This window comes from Hylobates moloch, unplaced genomic scaffold, assembly GCF_009828535.3.
Source record: "Hylobates moloch isolate HMO894 unplaced genomic scaffold, HMol_V3 SCAFFOLD_1, whole genome shotgun sequence".
Taxonomy (NCBI): domain Eukaryota; kingdom Metazoa; phylum Chordata; class Mammalia; order Primates; family Hylobatidae; genus Hylobates; species Hylobates moloch.
The window spans coordinates 209,046,298-209,067,916 of NW_026652276.1; the positions used below are offsets into that span (position 1 = coordinate 209,046,298).

The 21,619-nt window shown below is 48.3% G+C and overlaps 2 protein-coding genes across 2 annotated transcripts in view; one reads left to right on the plus strand and one right to left on the minus strand.

The window, feature by feature from the left end:
- SND1 (staphylococcal nuclease and tudor domain containing 1) overlaps positions 1–21,619 on the plus strand; it is a 434,851-nt gene that overhangs the window by 364,697 nt on the left and 48,535 nt on the right. The window lies entirely within an intron of this gene.
- On the minus strand, positions 3,502–8,784 carry LRRC4 (leucine rich repeat containing 4). Its single transcript, XM_032761639.2, has 2 exons — positions 8,047–8,784; positions 3,502–7,874 (listed from the first exon to the last, which is right to left on the minus strand). Exon 2 carries the CDS (start codon positions 7,772–7,774, stop codon positions 5,813–5,815), a length of 1,962 nt encoding a protein of 653 aa, XP_032617530.1. The 5' UTR covers positions 7,775–7,874; positions 8,047–8,784; the 3' UTR covers positions 3,502–5,812.

Sequence of the window (21,619 nt, forward strand, 5' to 3'; positions counted from 1 at the left end):
AGCCTCCAGGATAGGGAACAGGGTAGGTGGTTTGGCCCAAGTACTGACAGCAAAGCTGGCGTGTACCAGAGGATAAAACCTGTGATCATCCTAAAATCTAATTCTAGCCTCTCATTAGGAAACCAAAATGCATTCTTTCTTCGCCTCTCTTGGAAAGTTGATCTCTCTGCTTTTCTTCTCCTCTGTTTCATGCCATGAATTTCGCACTAACAGTCCTCCCCCATCCAGGGTCCAGCCAGCCTCTTGCTTACTAAGGCAGAGGAATCTCCCTGGCTTTCCTCCTTGACTGCATTGCAGCCCCTTAGCCTGTGTATCTGCCATAGAGCTCCATTCTTCTCTCATTTGCTCCAATTATGGTGCTTTTTGTCTGCCTTTCTTTTCTCCTAGCTCTGCAATACTGCTCGGAAGCCCCATCGGCCCTCTCGCTGCTACCTTCTTCCTCCTAGTGCCTCCCCACTCCCCACTCCCAGTCCTGGTAACACTTAATGGTCAGGGAGGATTTCATCACTGACCTGAGTAATAAGGCTATGATTGCTCTGTGCCAGAGAAACATGGGTAGGGGAGAAGACATAGGAAGTTTACCTTTCTTGGTAAGGGACCTAGGCTCCCAAGGTCCCAACCCTCAGCTTATGCACCACCATCAGCACCTTTACTTTCTTCTGGCTCACCACAAGGAAAGGTTATCTATTCCTGGACTAAATCAGTGCCTTGGGACAGCTATAGTGCTGATGTAGGGATCAGAGTACGAGGCAAGGTTTTCCTGGGAGGATAAGTATAACCATGTTTTTCACAGTGATCAGGCTTATAGATACTATTGTCTCTAACTTCTAGATCATCATCCTTCTTCTCTGGAGTAGCACAATAGGCATGTCTCTCTTTGGACATATACAATGTTCAAGAATAGGGGTGGTGATGGCGGCTTCTCTGTTGATCTGTGTGTTTGTGTGTATTGTCAAATAACTGTTATCTAGCATTTGCTATATGGTGTGGAGCACTAAGTGTGAGATCTATATCACAGACATACATATATAATTATGTATGTAAAATTTCAATTCTCACAATCTGTGAAGTACTGAGGCAGACAGTAATATTGTCTGTATTTTTTAGGTGAAGAAACTGAGTCTTTTTCCAAAGTCACACAGCTAGTAAGTGATGGAACTAGGATTCAACACAGGAAGACTGGCTACAGAGTCTGTGCTTGTAAGCACTATGCTGTATTGCTGTGTGTGTGTGTATTTCACTGATCTAGTTCCTGAAGCCCTTATCACTGCTCCAAGAAGTAATTTATTTCATTTTAATTTAAAGCAAAGATGAAAACAACATTAACCTACTGTCCAAACCATTCCCCTTGCATAGGAGAGGGGTGCTTCCTGAAAGGAGTGGGACCAAGAGAGTTGCTTTGAGCCAAAAGCTGCCTTGCAGTTTAGCTGAGGCAGGATTTAGAAATGGCGTGAACAGTGCCTGCATTAGCCGATGGCATGGAGTGCTGAGTGCCAGCAGAGGAGATAAAATCAGACATATGTTTGGATATAAATGTTCCTCTCTCTCTTTTTTCTAATTTTAAGCCCCTGCTGCTTTGTTGCAGTGAAATGATGGAGCCTTAATTATAGGCCCTGGCCCCCTGAGGTAGAAGCCTGGGGTGAGTAAGGCCCACTTAGCCCTCTCCCAGTCTCTACCCATTACCACGGAAAGAAGCCAGAGACCATAGACTGACCCTCTTCCCAGACAACAATAGGAATTGTCTTGCAGGGACTCTCTGCTGATTGTTCCACCGCACCCAGCAAGTTGCTGGCCTCAATACACGCTAAATAGCCATGATGAAGCTAATGTCTCTAGGCCTTAGAAACTAGCCTTATCTACCTTTACCTCCGTTGATAATAGGATGCAGCTGAAGGGTGTTAAAAAGTCCTGGAGCACATTGTAGAAGTGGCAGCTACAGCATGGCACTTAAAGAGCTAGAGCTGGGGTAGATACAGTGGAGAAGAGGAGTGAAAGACCCTCCCAGTATTCTCATTATTGAGCCGGGTAAGCAAAAACCACTCCATTATGGGGAACCTCTGTGGTCCAGTAGGTGTTTTAAGACCTCCTCTACACTGCAGAGTTTCCAAGGCTGGGAAGAGGCCAAGCCACCTTTTCTCACTGTAAAACACCAAGTCTTACCTACTTCACTCCTTCCCCTTTAGCTGTCACCCTGTGGGATCCTGCAGTTTCTGTCTGCCATTGGGCCTAAGAATCAGGAAACGGTTATGTAGAGTCCTGATAATCTAACCCCTTAGCACATGAGAGGGCATTATAGCCAGTTCTAAAGAGAGTGAACAGCTCTAAGGGATAAGGGAACACAGACGTATCTTAGGAAGGTCCCATTTTAACTGTGTTTTGCTAGTTAAGTATGTTCTTGATAGCCAATAGCAGCCTGGGTGAGAAAGCACATTGACTCAGGAGTCAAGAGACCTGGGCTTTTAGTCCCACCTCCTCCACTAGCAGTGTGACCTTGGATATGTCTTTTAATTTCTCTGGGGCTCAGTTTCTTTGACTGTAAAATGTGAAGGGATTAGACTAAATGATTTTTCACGGCCTTCAGTTTTATAATGAAAATTCTCTAACTCCATATCATCAGCAAGAGTCTTTACATCCAATGTGTTGCTATAACTACCTCCCAAAGAGCTACCGACCCGTGTTCCATTTCTAGGTAACAAACCTTGGCCTGGCCAAGGATGAGTCACAGCATTCACGGCTGCATTTTTGGTACTCACGGGATGCCTCTCTGAAAAGCTGTCCCAAGTGCCTGCTACAGAGGAGGATATACCCATGATAGCAAAGAAAGGTTACTGCTGTAAAAGTGGAAACTGCACAGATCAAAGGGCAGGCCTACTGGGGCAAGGAACTCTCCCTGCAGCTCTGAGGATACTTAAATCTAGGATCCATATTCTTAGTTTCCCCCAACTCCTTTGAGGTTCCTTTCAAAAGTCCATCTCCCACATATTGGAGCTGAATATAGTCTTCCTTGGGACAAATGCATTTGTCCATAGGACTCTTTCCCGAGATTGTTTTAGGCCCATTTCTGTACCTCTCCCCTCAGACTGTTAGCCACAGACCCTTAGTCATTGCAAAGTTACTGCATAATTCCCTGTCTGCTCAAATAGTTGTCAAAAAAAAAAAAGGGGGGGGGGTGGTTAGGAAATTGGCTCCTCATCCTCATTTCTGAAACAGCAACTTCCTCCACAATTTCCTCTGAATGCATACCCAGGAAGCTGTTTTAAACAGCCTGAGTTGTGTCTTGCGGCACTAGGAAAGGGAGTAATTTCTTGCCTTTTCACCTGGTCCTAGCCAAGTTCCACCCTTTGCTCTCCTGCAGTTTTCTTTTTATTGGGGGTATGGTAAAGGAGAGGCAGGAGGAACGGATCTTTGGTGCCTAGAACTGTGAGTGGTAGTTTATAAGTGTGTGCTCATACATATGTGCTGGCACACTGATACCCAGAAATGATGTATATACCTAGGAGTATTAAGAATTGGCCCTTTCTTAGCCAACTGCTGCGAAGTGCTGCCTGCCTCTCTTTCCCTCCTCAGTGCCAAACAGTTCACACCCACTCAGTCCCAATTCCCTGCATTAGTATAAATACTAGCACTGAAGAAATGCAGGGTCCTGATTCATGCAGCCTCTCTGGACATTATTACTTGGTAAGCATCAGGAGACAGACACCTACCACCAAGACATGTTTGGATTATTTAGCACCCAGAGAACAGAAGCAACACTGCCTGTGGGAAATTTAAGCCAAACTACATTATTGCAGACTTCTGAAATCCAGGTCCCCCAGGTTCCTCGGGTAGAGCTGTTGCTGCCTGACCAGCAGCTTCTGCTGAGGTGGCATTTAACTTTTGGCCAGGTCCCAGGAGCTGAGGCTGACCCATTTCCCCTGCTTTTCCAGGGCATAGAGAATTTGATTATACCCCCAACAAAGCCAGGGACTAACACAGTTAGCTTGTGGAAGGTGCACTAGAATCGGGGTGCTTTTATTTAAGCTAAGGAAAGGTTGACAGCTTTAGCATTTTCCCATACTTGAAAATAATTTAACATTTGTCTTTCCCCCATCATACCTCTACCCTCCCCTCCCCTCCCCGCTTTTTTATTAAATAGAAATGATTGGCTCATAAGAATCTATAGGTTCAGGGTCTTATTCAATTTAACCCTTTGGGGACATTGAATTAAAAATTCAACAATATTTATTAAAATACAAAAATACACTTTTCTCACATTACAATCAGTGTTCTTTTGTTGGCAATTCCCCACCCCCACCCATACCACCCCCTTTCAAATCTGAACCCCTTATTTCCTTTTAAAGCTAAAATAATAACTGAAAGAAGTTACATCATTAAATGGACCAGAATAACAGAGATCTCTGCCTTCCCCACCCATGCCCACCCTTTCTCTTCCACCTTCTCCTGAGGTGGCCTGGGAGAGGGAAGCTTCCCCTCAGTGTGCTCCATTCAACAGGACCCCATGTGGAACTCCATGTGTGCATGCGTTGTCACTTGTAACTGTGGATCTCACAGCTTTTTTGTGAACCATCCTGGTTGGGAAAGGCTTCATTACTTTACATGATTAGCCTGTACCCTTTTTCGTCTCTCCCTTTTCTTTGCTACTCATGTTCTGCCCCCACCCCATCACCACAACCAGTTGACATCCGCTGTAATAATCCCTAATGAATCAGCATTTAGAAGAGTCACCAAATCACAAGCATGAGAAAAGCTTCCACTCCCAAGCTCCCCAATTCAGGCTTCTCCTCCCTCTCCACCTTAAAACAAACAAAATCTTTTTTAAAAATCATAAAATGCCATCGTCTACAATCATGTGTCAGATTCCAGGAACAACAGGTGGACATGGCACAATGCTAATTTATGGCCTCCTGTGAATACATTCTCTCTGCTTTACCCTCCCTTCCCAACCCCCTGCTGCCGCACCCCTTCAGGGGCCTCCTCCTCCTCCTGGGAAACCCTGAATAGACACATGCCTTGCAGAGTGGGTTAAGCCCAACTGCAGGAATCTGGTGCAATGTGAAAGCATTAGACTGAGAGCTACGCCAGCTCCCGTCCTTCTCTGCTCCTTCCTAAGCATTCTGTCAGGCAAGGCACATGTGTGTCCCAGTGCACAGACCCCCAAGACTTGTGCACATGGACAAAGACTCAGCCCCTTTAAGGGTTCGTTTGAATTTTGGTGGTTTTCCTGCTTAAAATACATGTACAGATCTATCTTCCCCTTAGCCTCTGAAGAAAAATATTATTGCCACTAACATTTTGGCACAGTACAAATTCATGGTGCTTTTTTTTTGTATTTTTTTAATAAGATAATTCTGCAAAGACAGCTCTCGGCTTAAGAAAGATGTCTGTAGAAATGGATATTCCTGTGTCCTATGAAGCATCTTCTAAAAAATGACAGATTCAGTCTATCCCTCTTGCCCCCTCAGCAGCCCACATCCTACCTCTTTAGGGATGTTTGTTGTTTTAGTTTATTTTATCTCAGCAATTTCAACCTTATACCAGAAATCCCTTCTGGCAGCATAGCAAGTTAACTTGTGGCTTGTACCCCACAACGTTCCCAGGATTCCCCTCATCCCCTTTAAATAGAACTTACAAGTTAGAAAATATTTTTGTTTTGACTTTTTGTTTTTAAATTTTAATATAATCTGTTTTTTTAACCAGCCCATAGATTTAATATATAAGCATATACAAGAAAAAGTCTCTCCCCACTCTGTACAAAAGTTGCTGTCTTTGTGTGCATTCTATTGCATTTTATAAGTTTTTTGGGGGAGGGGAGTCATATTTGAGTTTCCTGTACCTTGTCCTTGGTATGGGTCTGAATTATATAAGGTTCAGAGATAGTGGTGACTGTGGGGTGCAGAGAGTTCCCCAGGCTGTTTTCTGTCCAGTGGGCCCCATGTGCTGGTTTGTAGGTGTTGTAGTTAATATGGTCATGAATTGTGGGCAGCACTACTGCCCCCTCACCTGATACACCGGACGGAGCTGCTGTTGCTGCTGCGGATGTTGCTGCTGGGATGTCTTCGTCCACCTGGATAATCTCAACAGTCCGGGCAGCTGTGACTGTACTCCGCTGCTGGTGCCGCTTACGAAGTTTATAGAAGACAATCAACATGGCGGCAGCTAGCAGAGTCACTGCCACAAAGCAGCCAATGATGATCTTGGTGGTCTTCATGACTTCATCCAGGCTGGTCTGCATCTTGTCAGTGGTGTCTGTCGCGGGTACTGCCACCTGCTTGGGCACACGGGTGGTCTGAATGAGCACCGTGGTAGAGGTGGTATATGCCGGCTGGTAACCAGTGGACGTGGTAGGAACAGGCTTGTACTTTCGCGTTGTGTCCTCAGGCGAGATCTCCGTGGTCTCCACTGTTACTGTGGTGAAGAAGCTGTAGTTGGAGGTGTTGAGCTCAGCCGTGCTCACATTGAGGTAGGCCGAGGCGTTGGAGTTGCCTGCCACATTGGTCACCATGCATGTGTACACCCCAGTGTCTGAAAGCAGCACGTGGGAAAAGTTCAAGGTGCCGTCGTTGAGGACAGAGATCCTTGGGTGGCGGGAGGCGTGGCTGAGCACTGTCCCATTGGGCAGCAACCACTTTACGGAGGACATAGGGGGAGTCCGACACTTAAGCTCTGCCATCCGACCCTCAGAAATGTTGAGGTCTCGAGGTGCATCCATGATGAAGGGGGCAGAGCACTGGAAGGAGGCCTGGTCCACCTCCACGAGGTAGCGGCCTCGCATGTGCATGGGAGCATGACAGCGGCCACAGCAGGTGGAATTGGTGGGTATATACTCTCGAAGCCACCAGGCTAGCCACAGAATGTCACAATCACAGTTCCAAGGATTGTGGTGTAGGTGCAACTCCACCAGGTACCTCAGTGGGGTAAAGAGGTCATGGGGCAAAGAAGAGAGGTTATTGTGGGCCAAGTTGAGTTCCACAAGTGAAGCCAGCCCGTCAAAAGCATTCCGCTCAATCAGGCTGACCTGTGAGTTCATGACCCAGAGCTTCTTGAGGGAGCTCAGACCATGGAAGGAGCCAGGCCTGATCTCAGGGAAGTGGTTCCCTGACATCTCCAGCTCCTCCAGCCCCACCAGGGGGGTGAGATTGGGCATGTCTTTAATGTTGCACATGCCCAAGTTCAGGTACTTGAGGTTGAACAGCCCCTCAAAAGCTCCCTCAGAGATATACTCCAGCTTCTTGAGCTCCCCCAAGTCCAGGCGCATGAGGGAGGGCACCCGGTTGAAGGCGTAAGAGGGGATGCTTTCGATGGGGTTGTTGCGAAGCCAGAGCTCCCGCAGCTTGGACAGGTATTCAAAGGCCCCGCTAGGGATGACTGTAAGCCAGTTGTCGAACAGTTCCAGGGTGTTGAGGCTGGCCAGGCCGTTGAAGGCCCCCACCTCAATCTGCCGGATGGAGTTCCTGCCCAACTGCAGGACCTCCAGGTGGTGGAGGTGGCGGAAGGTGTCGGCCTGGATCATCTGAATGTTGTTCTCCATGAGGTTGAGGTACCGGGTGTTCGAGGGAATACCCTGCGGGACCTCGGAGAGGCCCCGGCGCGTGCACACCACCTTGCTGAACTGGTTACTGCACGAGCAGACGGAGGGGCAGTTCTGGGGCCCGGCTGAGGCGGCAGCAGCGATGGCTGCACACAGAATCCACACTTGCGCCGTGAGGTAGACGACCGGGAGCAGGATGGCATTCCAGGTGTGGTGGTGCACAGTTACCTGCCACAAGAGCTTCATGGTGTGGCACGTTCATAATTCACCATCGCCTGGGATTTTGGCTCGGAAAGGAGAACCAGCCCTACCCCGGCTTAAGTGAGCTAGGAGCTCCTCTTTCCATCTGGAGAAGGAGGTGGGGAAGGGGCGATTAGAGAGACGGAGCGGATCGGCCGAAAAAAATCCTGCCAAACTCGAGCGGCCCCTCGTCTCCCAACCCACCCTCAAGGCAAGCCCTCCGAAAGCTACGACTCTCCCACACTGCAACCGTCCCCACCCAGTTCGCCGTCACCTACCTCGGAAGGAAGGCAGGAAAGCACTGGCGTGGTGTCCTTAAGCTTTCTCCACGGGAGCTGGGCACCTCGTTCCCATTCCGACTTCTTAGTTTTAATTAACAAAAGGGGGAAGTGGTGGGGGCGGGGAGGGCAGAGGGGAGGGGAGGGGAGGGAAGGGGTGGGGGAGACAAAATGGCCTCTAGTAAATCCGGAGCCGGAGCCGAAGCCGGCGAAGCCGCGGAGTTGAGGCGCGCCTGGGAGAGCCAAGGCCCGGCGGGCTATGCAGGTGCATGCCCCCCCCTCCGCCCGAGGAGCGGCGCCACCAGCGCTTCCCGGCTTTGTCCTTGGACCCTGGCACCGGCTCGCTCCAGCCGCGGGGGAAGGCGCTTCATCGCCAAAGTGCGCTCCCGCGGCCCCGGCCCGCTCTCCGGGCCGCCGCCGGAGGGAGTGCGGGGGCGCCCCGAAGCCGCCCAGGCCGCACTCGCTTGATGCTGCGCTCCCTCTCCCGGCGTTGGCCGCTCCGGGCCGGCGGCAGCTGATTGCGGTCGTGAGCTCGCCGGGAGGCGAGAGTTAAGAGGAGGTGTTCGCGGCGCCTTCGCCCTCCCCAGACACACACCCCCTTTCTCCTCGCCTCTTCTCGGAAGGTGGAAGAGACAAAAACAGGGGTCAGTTCTCCAGTCCGCCGGCTGCCGGCGCGCAGGGTGGCGATCCGTCCGGCCCCCGAGGACCAGCGGCGTGGCGGCTGCGCCCGGACCCGGTCCGCCGGCCGGAGGAGCGCGCGGCGCCAGGCCCCTTCAAGTCCGGGGGGGCCGGGTCCGGGGCGGCGGCCCCCCCGGCGGCCACCCCTTGCCGCCGTCCCCGGCCCCGGGGCCGCCGGTTCGGATGTGTCGGGAGAGAGTCGGTTCGGCCCCCAGGGCCCCCCGTGGACGGCTGCACGGCAGATGTGAGGGGTGGTCGCGGCTGCGGGAAACGCTCCGGAGCCCGGGAACATAGTCTCCGCTGGCTAGCGGCGGCGGCGGCGGCGGCAGCAGCGGGGCCCCTGCGCGCGGCGCCCACCGTCTCCTCCTCGCGCCGGGCTCGCGGTGTTGCAGGCGGCAGCCACGCAGACTGCTCTCTCATCCTTTTGTCCTTCAGTCAGAACGTGAATGTACTGCTGACGCATACTGTTCTGGGAGAAGATTAGCGTGATGCAGTGCTCTTATGTATTAGCGCCGCTCCCCCTCCGCCGCCTGCCTCGCGGGGTTAACGCCGGCGCCGGCCGGCGCCGCGCAGCCCCGCGCCTCCGGCCGCCAGTCTTCCTCCTTCCTCCTTCCTCCTTCCTCTCTTCCTCTCTTCCTCTCTCCCCCTCCCCCCTCCCCCCTCCCCGGGCCGCTTCCTCCCCGCCCCCTCTAGACTAGCGGAGCGGGGCCAGGGCGAGCGGGCGAGCGAGCCGGAGTGAGCGTCAAGTGAGGGGCCGCGCGCAAGTCGCAGGCGTTCGCAGCTATTTTGGGCCGGTCGGAGGGAGCAGTTGGGTGGCCGCTGATAGGCTGGAGCGGCGCGGGGCTGCGGCGGGAGAGCCCGCGCCGGCCCCCGCCCTCCGGCCCGCACCCAGGGCCCTCTGGCTGTGAAGAGCGGGGCTCAGGGGCCCAGCGGCGCGCGGCGGGGATGCTGCATTTGGCCTGCCTCTCGCCCGGCCCGCGTCATCCTCACCCCCGCTGACTGCTGACGGGGCGCCTCGCCGCGCCGCCCGGGCCGCAGACTCGCGCTCGGAGTTCGGAACTGCGTGGTGGGAACTCGGGGGACGGCGGCGGGGGCCACGAGGCTCCCAGGACCGAGAGCCCGGGCTTCGCTGCTGCACTGCCGCCGGCCCCTCCTTCGCTCTGCCTCACCTCTCCTGTGCTCTCACTGGGGCTTTAAATGAGAGTTTCCCTAATGAGGGTTGCGGGGGCGGGAAACAGTGGCAGGAATGACCAAGTGCGATGAGCTGGGGAATGACAACCTGGGACAGCACAGAGGCCGGCAGGACACAGCCCGTTCATTCATGGAGCTGCAGCCGCGGCTTCTCAGTCTTCGCTGCCTGGAGTCGCCCCTTGCTCCCCGCTGTCCCCAGAGAACTGGGGGAAGGGAGGCGGGCGGCTGAGCCCCCTACCCTGTGAGCTCTCCAGCCCTTCCTGGGCTAGGACTCTGAGAAGAACTGCGTAGCAGCCAGGGGTAGCGGTTGGGAGTGGGGGTGGAATTCTTGCTCCTATTTCTGGTAGGAGACCTTAAGGCATTTGACAGACTAGTGTAGGAGAACAGGACTAGGTCAGCTTTTTCCCACCCGCCCTGAAAAAAGACTGCCTCTTTCTCTGCCGACTGTGGGTGGGGCAATCTGTAGCTGAGTCCTGGGAAGCCGGTCCAGTAGAATATAGTGTGGCTTAATGTCCCTTCCCTTCAAGAGCTGCCTCCAGACTCCTCATCTCCCACCCCTCTCCCCGTGTGATTTCTGGCAGGCTCGCTTGATAAACCCTCATCACCTGCGCGTGGGCTGTTGCTTAAGAACGAGGAGGTCCCAGATTTCTCAGCTTTCTGGTCTCTACCACACCCATTTCTGAGTATTGTCTTTTGTCCAGTAACCTGAACCTCTTTAATAAATACGCCATGGAATACTTGAAGTCCTGGAAACGGTTCCTTTGTAGGCAAGTTGGAGTCCCCATTCTTTACCAAGACCTTTCTGTTACCATTTGCTGTCAAATAATAACCTTGATAGTTTCTATTTATTGAACCCTTACTCTGTATTCCACTGCAGCCCTATTATTCATTTTATATGAGTCAAACATGTTGCCTAGGGTCACTAGTAAGTGATAGTGGATTTGAGCCTCAGCATGTCTCAGATGTCAAGAAACTTGGATGTGGAAGTGATTCCCCAAAGTATTCTAGTGGGATGAGAACTCAGGTTTCATTCATCCACTTCAACAGTCATTTACTGGGATGCTTATCTACTATGTACCATCCACCATACCAAGAACTTATATCTGTTCTTGTTTAATCTTCATTTACCCAGTGAAAGTAATTGCCACACTTGTCTCCATTTCACAGATGAAGGCGCTTAGAGCTCAGGCAGGCAAATAACTTGCCCAAGGTCACACAGTAGAAAGTAACAGAGCCAGCCTTTCCATCCAGCCTTCAAACCCTGAGTCTGATGTTTTCATCACTAACAAGAATGCCTGCTGTGTCTACTCTGCATAGAGTAAATGGTGGAGACAAGTGGAGGGGGGAGGAGAGAAAGACTGTAGGAAAGTTCAGTGAAGGATGTGTCAGAGAAGATGAAGGGTAGGAGACGGGCTGAGAAAATGAATTCTCATCAAGAAAAAGAATGAGGGAGACATGGAGGTAAATCAAACCCTGATACTAATTCCATCTGGGCCCCTTAGCAGCTCTTTTTATGTCTTGACTGAAACCCCATCCGCATATCCTTAGTCTCAAGCAGGACACTACCGTCTAGTAGACTCAAATGTGAACCTAGCTTGACAGGACTGTGGAGGACACTCAGACTTTCTGGTGAGAGGTTCTGCTCCTTTATAGCTGGCACGGACCTAGTAGAGTCGTCTATTGCCCGAGGAGACCCCTGGCGAGGGTCTAGATGGCAACGATTAAGTATGACTATCCCTCCTTCCTCAGGCAACAGGGGCTCTGCCTGGGCTGGTCCCCTGCTACTGTAGGCAAATTCAAACCCTGTCTGTTCAGCTCCAGGCTCCACAAATGAAAGCTGCTGCCCCACACTGTAAAGGTAGATGAAAGTGGGGGCCGACCTGGGTCAGACCAGTACTTAGTAATGAGGTTGTCTCTCAGTAAGTATTTGTGACTGCCATCCATGAAGGTGACTATGCCCAAGCTCTGTCGAGCTCTACACCAGGCTTCTTTGCCCCCTGTAAGCCAGCTGGGCCAGGAAAGCACCATTGAACCTGCTAACTGGACTACAGAGGAGGCTGTGGGGCTGTTGTTGCACACAGCCCTTCTGAGCTAAAAGTGGGACTGCAGCTTCTCATTTTGGTAACCCAAGTACCATCTAGCCATGGCATCTTGCTCCTCACCGCCTGTGGCTCTGACTGCTTCTTGGATTTGGAATGGTGCCACCAAAGAATAAGAAGGGAAGAAGGCTACTTAAACCCTAAGAGGAAGAGACACTGGATTCAGATTGTTTTCACTTGCAGTTTCACACAGGGAGACTGCTGTGATAATGCCAGAGAGAGCTTAAAAAGCCAGCAGTGATTGGGCAAGGCCTGTGTCAGCAGCCTGGTATTGTAGAATGAGCCCTGTGCTAAGATTGGGATACCTGAGTTCTAGTCCCCTTTCTCCCACTGGTTAGACATGTGACAAATCTTAAAATAGCTCTAAACATCAGTTTTTCCATTTATAAAATCAAGGAAATGGATTAGAAAGTTTCTTACCACTCTCTTAGTCCATGATTCCTGCCCCATCTCAGATATGTAGCTCTGTGAAGAAGGTTGATCCTTTAGGACTGTAGCCGAGTCTTGGAAATGGGCCACAAAGTTAAGTGAGAATGCTTTCTTCATTTAATCTAGAGATCCACAGTGCCGGAGCAGAGCAAATCGGACTGTGTTTTCCCAGCTACTAAAAAGACACATAGATCACAGAATGTTAAACTAAAATGGACCTTGGAGATTATCTGGATTTAACCTCTCACTTTGCAGATGTCACTGATAAAGCTCAGAGAGGCAGAGTGACTTACCTAAAGCTACATGACTGATTAGTATCAGAGTCTGTCCTTTCTAACCTCAGTTCCTCAGTCAAAGTGACAATGTATGGCTAATTGGCATTTAAACCTGGGCCTTGAACATATTTCCAAATGCCTGTCTAATGTGGGCTTATATGCCAGTGCAACTATGCTTTGCTGGATTGGGATAAAGAAGAGTCTTAAATAGCACCAGTCTGCACTTCCTAGTGACTTTGGGTCCCCAATAGAAAATGACAGAAATGGTCATCTAGAGGACCCAGGACTCTCCCACCCAGCCAGGATAATTGGGTTCCTTAGTAAAGCCCAGGGCTAGACCACTCCCTAACCTGATATGCATCCCTGAGGCATTATCCTGAGCAGCCACTAGATGTCCATAATGCCTCATAGGGTGTTCCAGGAGTGAGCAGGGTATGGTTTTGCCACCAAATAGGCTTTGGGGCCTCTTTTAAGGGTTGGTCCATCAGTGGCAGGAACAGAACAGGAGCAAAGACATAAAAGGAATTTGGGAAACTAGAAAGAAAAAAGTATGGAAATTGCCCTCCACAAAGGGAAGGAAAGATATCAGTTGGTGAATCAGTAATAATAAAAAGTAGGAATGGTCTACATGGAAATAGTGACTGCCTTCTTTCCAAGGTAATGAACACATTGTGTGTGTGTGTGTGTGTGTCTTAGTTCCACCCACGTGTGCAAACACCTATCAGGGACAACTAGCCACGAATTTTCTGTTTAATAAGTAAAATCAGAATTGCAAAGGGAAGGTTATTTTTCTTGCCTGTGATCCCATAGTGAGGCTGGCTGTGCCATTACTACCCACAGTCATAAAGGGAATGGATTTTATTCCTGGAGCCTGATGATTCAAGGCAAGACAGCTGTTCTAGAGTTACCCACTCTTCTGAGTGTGCTTAGAATCCACTGTTCTTTTCCCCCAAGGACTCAGCTCTTTAAGGAAGTCAGAAGGGAGTGGACCATAAAGGATAAAAAAGCATTCTCCCTCCAGGTCCCATCAAGAGCAATTTTTAAAAACCTTGGCTAAGAAAAGACACAGTGCTTAGTACAAACGGTAAAGAGATAGAATGGAGAGGCCTTTCCCTCTTCTCTAAGACTAAGTTTCTAGGGCTTACAGTTTCTTTGTGGGCTGTCAGGCTCGAGTGATGGGGCAAACCTCCCAGCTAGCACTCTGCCTCCTTTGCACGTGGTCTAGCCACAGTCACTTACATGTTCAAATTGAAAAGAGAGGTTCAGCCAGGAGCCCTGAAAATGCACTTCTGTAGGTACACTGGCCCATTCCAGGCCCTTGTGGCTTTTCCTCTTTAATTGCCTATGTATAGCAGTAATAATGGTTTTAATAGCAACATTTACTGCAGCGTTGATAGGTACTTGGTACTGCGTTAAGTTACACATATTTGCTCCTCACAACAGCTCTGTGAGATGGGTACCATCAGATTTCCCCATTTTGCAGATGAATTTAAGAAGTGTTCTCAGGATCACAGAACTGACTACTAATGAGTGATTAAATTTTTTTCTTGAGGCTGCCATAACAAATCACCACATAGTTGGTGATTTAAAGCAGAAATATATTCTCTCACAGTTCTGGAGGCTAAAAGTTCAAAATCTGGCAGGGCTGCACTCCCTCCAGAGGCCCTAGGGGAGAATCATTCCTTGCCTCTTGCCCCTGCCAGCTTCTGGTGGCTGTCAGCCTTCCTTGATTTATAGCTGTATCACTTCAGTCTCTGCCTCCATGGCCACATTGCCTTCTCCTTTTCTGTCTGCCTCTCTCCTCTTTGTGACTTACAAGGACACCTGTCATTGGATTTAGGGCCTACCTGGATAATCCAGGATGATCTCCTTATCTCAAGATCCTTAATTTAAATGGGTCTTTGCAGACATCATTTTCAAATAGGTTAACCGTCACAGGGTTCTGGGAATGAGGCTGTACCCCTATTTTTCTAGGGGTTCATTCAGCCCATTACAGTGATAGAGCCAGGTTTCAGTCTCAGTACAGAGCCCAAACTCAACCACTGTGATGCTGTGATGTGTCATTTAAGATGAAGGGGAAAGGGACAATGCATCTGACAACCAGCAGGTGACTCTTCCCTATACCTGTGCCTGTGAAGGGTAGGGGAGCCAAGCAGAAGCTGTGTGGCTGTTGGGTCTTCCCACTGGGAAGGGAGAGAGTCTCTCAATCAGGAAACATCACATCAGCCAAGAGAAGGGGGCAGGCTGACAAGACACAATCAGGAGAAATCTGTCTCTTATTTTCTGTTTCTTTGTGATTCCATTCTTAATGATTTTCTCACTTTCTCTTTACATTGTCTCTAGATTTTATCCCAAAGATATTGGAACACTTAAGCATTTACCAGTAGTAACACCAAAAGTACCTCCTGGCATTGCCACCAAATTTGGCTCCGCTGTATCTAAGTCTTAGAAATTTTGAGCTTCATGTTCATTGGAGATTAAGGGATACCTCCAGATCAGGGCCAGCAGGTACAGATGTGGAACTGAGAGCTATGAATAGAGTGGCTTTTCAGGTATCTGAAACGTAAATGTGATCATTAATCCATGCCTACGCTTACAATTAGCCTCTTCACAGACACACAGTGTATGCTTAAAATTATTCAGATTTTGGTTGGAGAAGACCCAAAACAATATTTTTTCCCAAATGGACTAATACAAAATGTGCCACATAAGAGCATGTGCGTGTCTGTGTGTGTGCATGCTAGTGGGCATTATGGTGTACTGGTGGATGCAGAGCATCTCTCGAGTCAGACAGACCTGAGTCTAAACCCCAGTTCTGCCTCTTACATACCGCGTATATATAGGTTAGTTGTTTAAGCCCCAGATTCTTCACGTGTAAAGTGGGATTAATAACTTATTTCATGCTGTTGTTGAACTAGAAGCAAGTAAAGGAAATCACAATCTCAGCAAATAGTAATGGTCGTAGCATCTATTATTTTCTAATATGGAAACCGGTATAGAAGAGGCTGTCTTGTTCAAAGTCAGTTATTGAGGGGATTCTTTTCTTCTAGATACCTGCTTTTGTTATTGCACCTAATTTATAACTTTCAATTCTTCATTTAAGGTATGAGATGTTTTTCATTATTTGTTTTTAACAGTTACTGGGTTGGTTTTTTTTTTTTTTTTTTTTTTTTGAGGTAATTTTAGACTTATAGACAGGTCAAAAATAGTACCGAGTTCCCATATGTGCTTCACCCAGCTTTCTCTTATGTGAGTTAATATCTTACATAACCACAGAACATTTATTCAAAACTAAGAAATTAATCTATTCAAGACATAGATTTTTACACTTGCCCTCTACAGTCTCTTCTCCATAGCAACCAAAGTGATCTTTGTGACAGTAGATCAGATTTTGTTATTGATTTGCTTAAAATGCCCCAGTGTCTTCCTCTCATAGTTTGAATAACAACCATACTGCTTCCCATGGCCCACAGGCCCTAAGCCTTCATCCCTGCCTGCACCTCTGCCCTCAGGTTTTATCGTCTTCCTCCTCATTCCCTGCACTTCAGCTACACTGGTCTTCTTTCTTTTCCTGGAATACTCTTACATGGTTCTCCCCATTAAGGCCTTTACTCTCCCCACAACCTAAAATGTTCCCCCACATATTCAGGGGGCTATCCTGTCCAGAGTAGCCCCACTCAATCACAGTCATATCACCCAGCTTTATTTTTCTCATTTTATTTTCCATTATCTGAAATTGTCTTGTTTATGGACTGTCTATTGTGCATCCCCACAAGAGCAGAGGCCCCTGCATCTTGTTTCCAATACTTAGACCATAGCAGTGAGTTTATTATTTCAGAGGGATGAGGACTGTTTTTGATGTCCCACATGGGTAAGAGCTCAGGCCTTCCTAATTTTATCAATAGCCCTAGCCCTACCCTGCTCTACTTACATTCTTTGAAGAAGCAGGTGAGAAATTGCTAGCCTGATTTTTTATTTAATACTGGAAAAATGAAGGAGAATCCTAGTGACCTTGAGGGTCTCCAGTTCTCAATTTTTAGAATTCCTAGCCCCTTGCTGACAGATTTATGAAGGAGAGTTTTATGGAGGTATCATAAAGGCTCACGGGTTCTTGGCAGTTGTGAATATGTGAGGAGTGAGCATAGGTGCACAAATACATAATCTGTGCTCATGTACACATAAGCCTGTCATTTTCAAATTGGCTCAAGTGCATTTTCTCCAAAGGGAGTCGGGGCTGTTGAGCCTGAAATAGGGAACACCAGGACAGTAAGATCAAATGCTTTGAAAGTGGCTGTGCCAACGCTTTTTGCTAATTAAAGAATGTTAGGACAATCACCACTAGCAGCAGTAAAGGGCGCCCCATTACCTCGCTTTATGGAGAGCTGGGTAAATTTAAAGGCAGCTATAAATATCCCACTGAGTGCCGGAGCTATAGCACAGTCAGCGGGTACCTGCTGGGCAAGGAGAGGAGCCCAGAGCTTGTGGTCCCCTCTGTCTAGGGTCCTCATCTCTATTACCTGTCAGTCCCCGAATTTTGCTTGACTGAAGAAGAATTCCATCAACAAACCCTTAATTTAAAAACACTCGGGGAGACAGCAGACAGCTGTGTGTTGAGTCCGCCTGGGAGCCCAGGCTACCTGGGTCCTTCTCCAGCTTTGTCAGTGACTTTCTTTTCCTTTTGCCTGGATGGAAGATGTTTCTTCGTGTTGTGATTTTGTTTCCTTGAAACACGGGGTGTGTCACAGAAATTAAAAAAAAAAAAAATCCAGGTGCAGTGCTTATGCTTGTAATCCCAGCACTTTGGGAGGCCAAGGTGGGGGAATCGCTTGAGCCTGGGAGGAGGAGGTTGCAGTGAGCTGAGATCGCACCACTCACTCCAACTCTGGTCATCAAACAGAGCAAGGTCCTATCTTTTAAAGAAAAAGAAAAATGTGACATGGTTTAAGACCTTTTTCCTGGGAATATTCTAGAGCCCCTTAACTGAGCAACTCTGTGCTCCAGAGAAAATTTTAGCATCTGTAAAGTGGAAACAAAATGGGAACATACTTTTTATACTTATCCTACGGAATTTCTGACTAAATTAAAGATTTTTAATCAGCTTGGAACTTTCTCCATGTTTTTAATCTATTCAATTTGGCTTGAAACCTATTATGTCCTTTTCTGGGGTTTCTTCTTGTATCTCTTCCATGGCCTCCAAGCCGTTCTAATCCCTTGGTTTGTAGAGTGGTGCCACATTGGCACTGCCTCCTCTCTACCAGCTTTCTTGATCTGTCATTCGTTTTCTTTAGACATCAGCATCTGTAGCCATCAAGCTGCCTTGCACAGTTTGCTAATTGTTTTCAATTGTGTGCCTCCAGCTTGAGCTATGGTTAGGATTTGCCTGTTCTAGTAGTCCACTCAGTACTGGCCTAGTAACGTGAGTTCCTTGGCAAGTTCATCTGTCTCATCTAAGGAGTTCCAGGGAGATAATTAAGGCACCCATAATGGAAATGTGGGCTTGAACTTTGTCTCTCCGTAGCTGGTACTCTTCATCCCACCCCTTCCCATCTTTGAGCAAAAGGACAAGCACTATACCTTAAGAGTAGAGGGGGCCCCGGTGCAGGGGCTCCTGTCTATAATCCTAGCACTACAGGAGATCGAGGATGCAGGATCGCTTAAGTCCAGGAGTTTGAGATTAGCCTGGGCAATATAGTGAGACCCCCCCATCTCTAAAATAATAATAACAACAATTTAAAAAATAAGCGGTGGAGGGCAGCGCAGCATTGGGAACACCAGGAAACCAGCCCAGCACCCACACCACTGGCTTCCCCATGAGTCATCAAACAACCAGTGGGTGAATTGGCTAACACCCAGGTTCCTGGATGCTGCGTTCCTTTTTTATTATGACTTGAGCTTCTTCAGGAGTTAGATCTATCAAGCCTCCAATCTGCTCTTGCTCCATGTTTTTAGATGCAACTCTGTCTGCAAATGCTTCCAGTGGAAAATCACCTTTATATCTAGAGGAATTGGGGATAGGTGGACGTCATGCTAGAACTCTCAGCTCCTCTATCAGATTTAGAAAGGATGAGAATGTCCCCAGTTTGTTGGTTGGCTAGTTGGTCTATTCATATACATACTCTCTCACATTTACATACTGAGTTTCTTTCATACAGCTCTGAATTTGGCTAGAACTGACAGGTAGATTTGTTTGCTTATTTCTTTTTAACCATGGGTAACATGACCACCTTGAAACTTGTTCTGCCTTATCCCAACACCACTCCAAGCCATGAATCCCCATCTTTCAATGTTTATCTCACTACTAGCTAAGACTGCTAAGCAGGGTGTTCTGGGGAACCTTTCATCTTGGTCCACCTTAAACTATTTCTCTGATGATCACCAGACTGAAATGGCTCTGGTTCTGATGGGGGGTGCTAAATCCCCAGCCTTTGTGCAACTACCAGCTGGGGATCTGAGGGGTCTCCTACCATGATGCCTAGACGCTGGCAGCCTGGCTAGAAGAGCTCTCATTCTCTATCACTTTCTTGGTGACTAGGGACAGTTTGTATGGCAGCCCAGTGAGGCTACTTGATTTGTATTCAGTGCACAAACCCTGAAAAAAAACCCGTGAGGAGCCCTGCCAGCCAGCAACTCTGAAAGGATGCTTTGTGTGAGTGAGCAGTGTCTGAGATGGACAGGGACTCTCCTCCCTTCCCTGAAAACAGCCTCTCTGGCCCAGCAACTTATTGGTGCTTTGGATCTGGCACAGAGCTCCTGGGGATCCCTCCCCAAGAGGAGACCATCTTGAGATCCCAGATACACTGAGCAACTTACACCCTGTCCTTCCTGTCCTGGCTTCTGGCAGTCAGCCTCCATGAGCCAGTCAGCAGGATCCATTCAAGGTGATGCCCGTGTATGCAAGAGAGACAGTAAGTGGAAAAGGGGAAGATGAACATGAACAGACCAACCAGCCAACAAACTGGGGATGTCGTCATTCTTCTCAGATGCCTGCGAAGGCTGTAGCCTCTGCTCAGCACTGCTGCCCGTCCTGCCAGACTGGTCCTTCACTCTCTCCCCAAGCAAGAGCTATGGTACCCTGAACCTGTTTGATTTCCTAACCCTTCCTTTTGCACCTATTATCTGAAAAGGGGCAGAAATAAGAATTCTGCTCCTGAACATCTGGTAGCTGCAAGGTAAAATTCTTTACCAAATTGAGACCAAGAGGTCTTCCTGCCTGATGGGAGACCAGGCCTGTCAGCACCACCACCAACCCTGTCCTGTTTTTAATGTCACTGGAGGAGTTGGCTCCTGCCAGCTGCTATCTGAGTCTGTCTCTTTTAAGATGTTATTTGTTATTAATGAGTTTTGTAAACACATAACCTTGACTCACTTGCTTAGGTGAACAAGACCATTCTCATTAAGTACTGTTTTCTGTGAAGGGAAAGAATTAAGCAGGTATTGAAGAACTTTCTAAGGGCTCACGCATACATGAGAGCCTAGAAGACAGCATCACTGGCACGTGAGTGGCAGGCTGGGCTTAGTCTTCTCCCCCCTGAACATCTCCATCTTAGGCCACATCTCTTTGTGAGAAAAGCCAAAGAGGGTGGCTGAAGTATGTTTAATCAGGTGCCCATCTCAGAGGTTATGCCAGTTCTCCCCTCTCATATTTCGGTGATGCTGGGTTTTTTTAATACCAGCCTCATCTTTACCGAATTAAAACCCTCCTTGTATCTTGTTTGCCCTAATTATTTTGAATTTAGTCCATCATAAATAATATACATGTAATAAGGCCAAGGCAGGCAGATCACTTGAGGTCAGGAGTTCGAGACCAGCTTGGCCAACATGGTAAAACCCCATTTCTACTAAAAATACAAAAATTAGCCAGGTGTGGTAGCATGCACCTGTAATCCCAGCTACTTGGGAGGCTGAGGTGGGAGAATCACTTGAACCCCAGAGGCAGAGGCTGCAGTGAGCCAAGATTGTGCCACTGCATCTAGCTGGGTGACAGAGGGAGACTCCGTCTCAAAAAATAAATTTATATATATATATATATATATAAATTTATATATCTGAAATATATAAATGGTGGTGCTGACAGGCCTGGTCTCCTATCAGGCAGGAACACCTCTTGGTCTCAATTTGATAAAGAATGTTACCTTGCAGCTACCAGATGTTCAGGAGCAGGATTCTTATTTCTGCCCCTTTTTAGATAATATACCTTTATATATGTATTTTTATATGTGTGTGTGTGTGTGTGTATATATATATATATACACACATGTAATAAACATTGCAACACTTAGAGTGTCTATTAAATAGGACAATGTAACCAAACAAATATTTTTCTTCCGTTTTATTTTAGAAGCCTTTAGAAGAGGGATAGTGCAGAGAGAAGGGTTGTGGGCCTGAGAGGGGCTGTGTCTGGGGACAGAAGGTAGCAGAGTGGGAATAAAGATGTGGCCCCAGCCAAGGACTTTACCCCAGACTCATTGCTTTCACATCTGGGTATGTGGAGGAGAAGAAAACCCAAGTAAGTGTTTCCATTTGGCTGAACGAGAGTTTTCTCCCGACCCACCTCCTATCTAAAGTGTCCTGTCGCCACACTTGGGCCAATGGCACTTGTGATTTGTGTGTTATCACTTCTCCACTCGGTGTGGTCAAGGAGCTTTGCAGCCCTGACTTGTAGCACAGAAAGATTTATTCAGGCCGCCTCCACAAAGGGACAGGCAGACTCCTAAAGAATCAGGCTTTGTAGGCAAATGCAGCCCTGCCTGATTACCAGAGACCTTTGTCCCCTGGGATAGGTAAGATGAGCAGAAAATCTGAAACCAGTGGCTTGAAAACTGTTTACCACAGAATTTCCTGTATGGGCCCCATATGTGTACAACACACTTATTTTGAAAATTTTTTCTTCCTTGCTCTTAC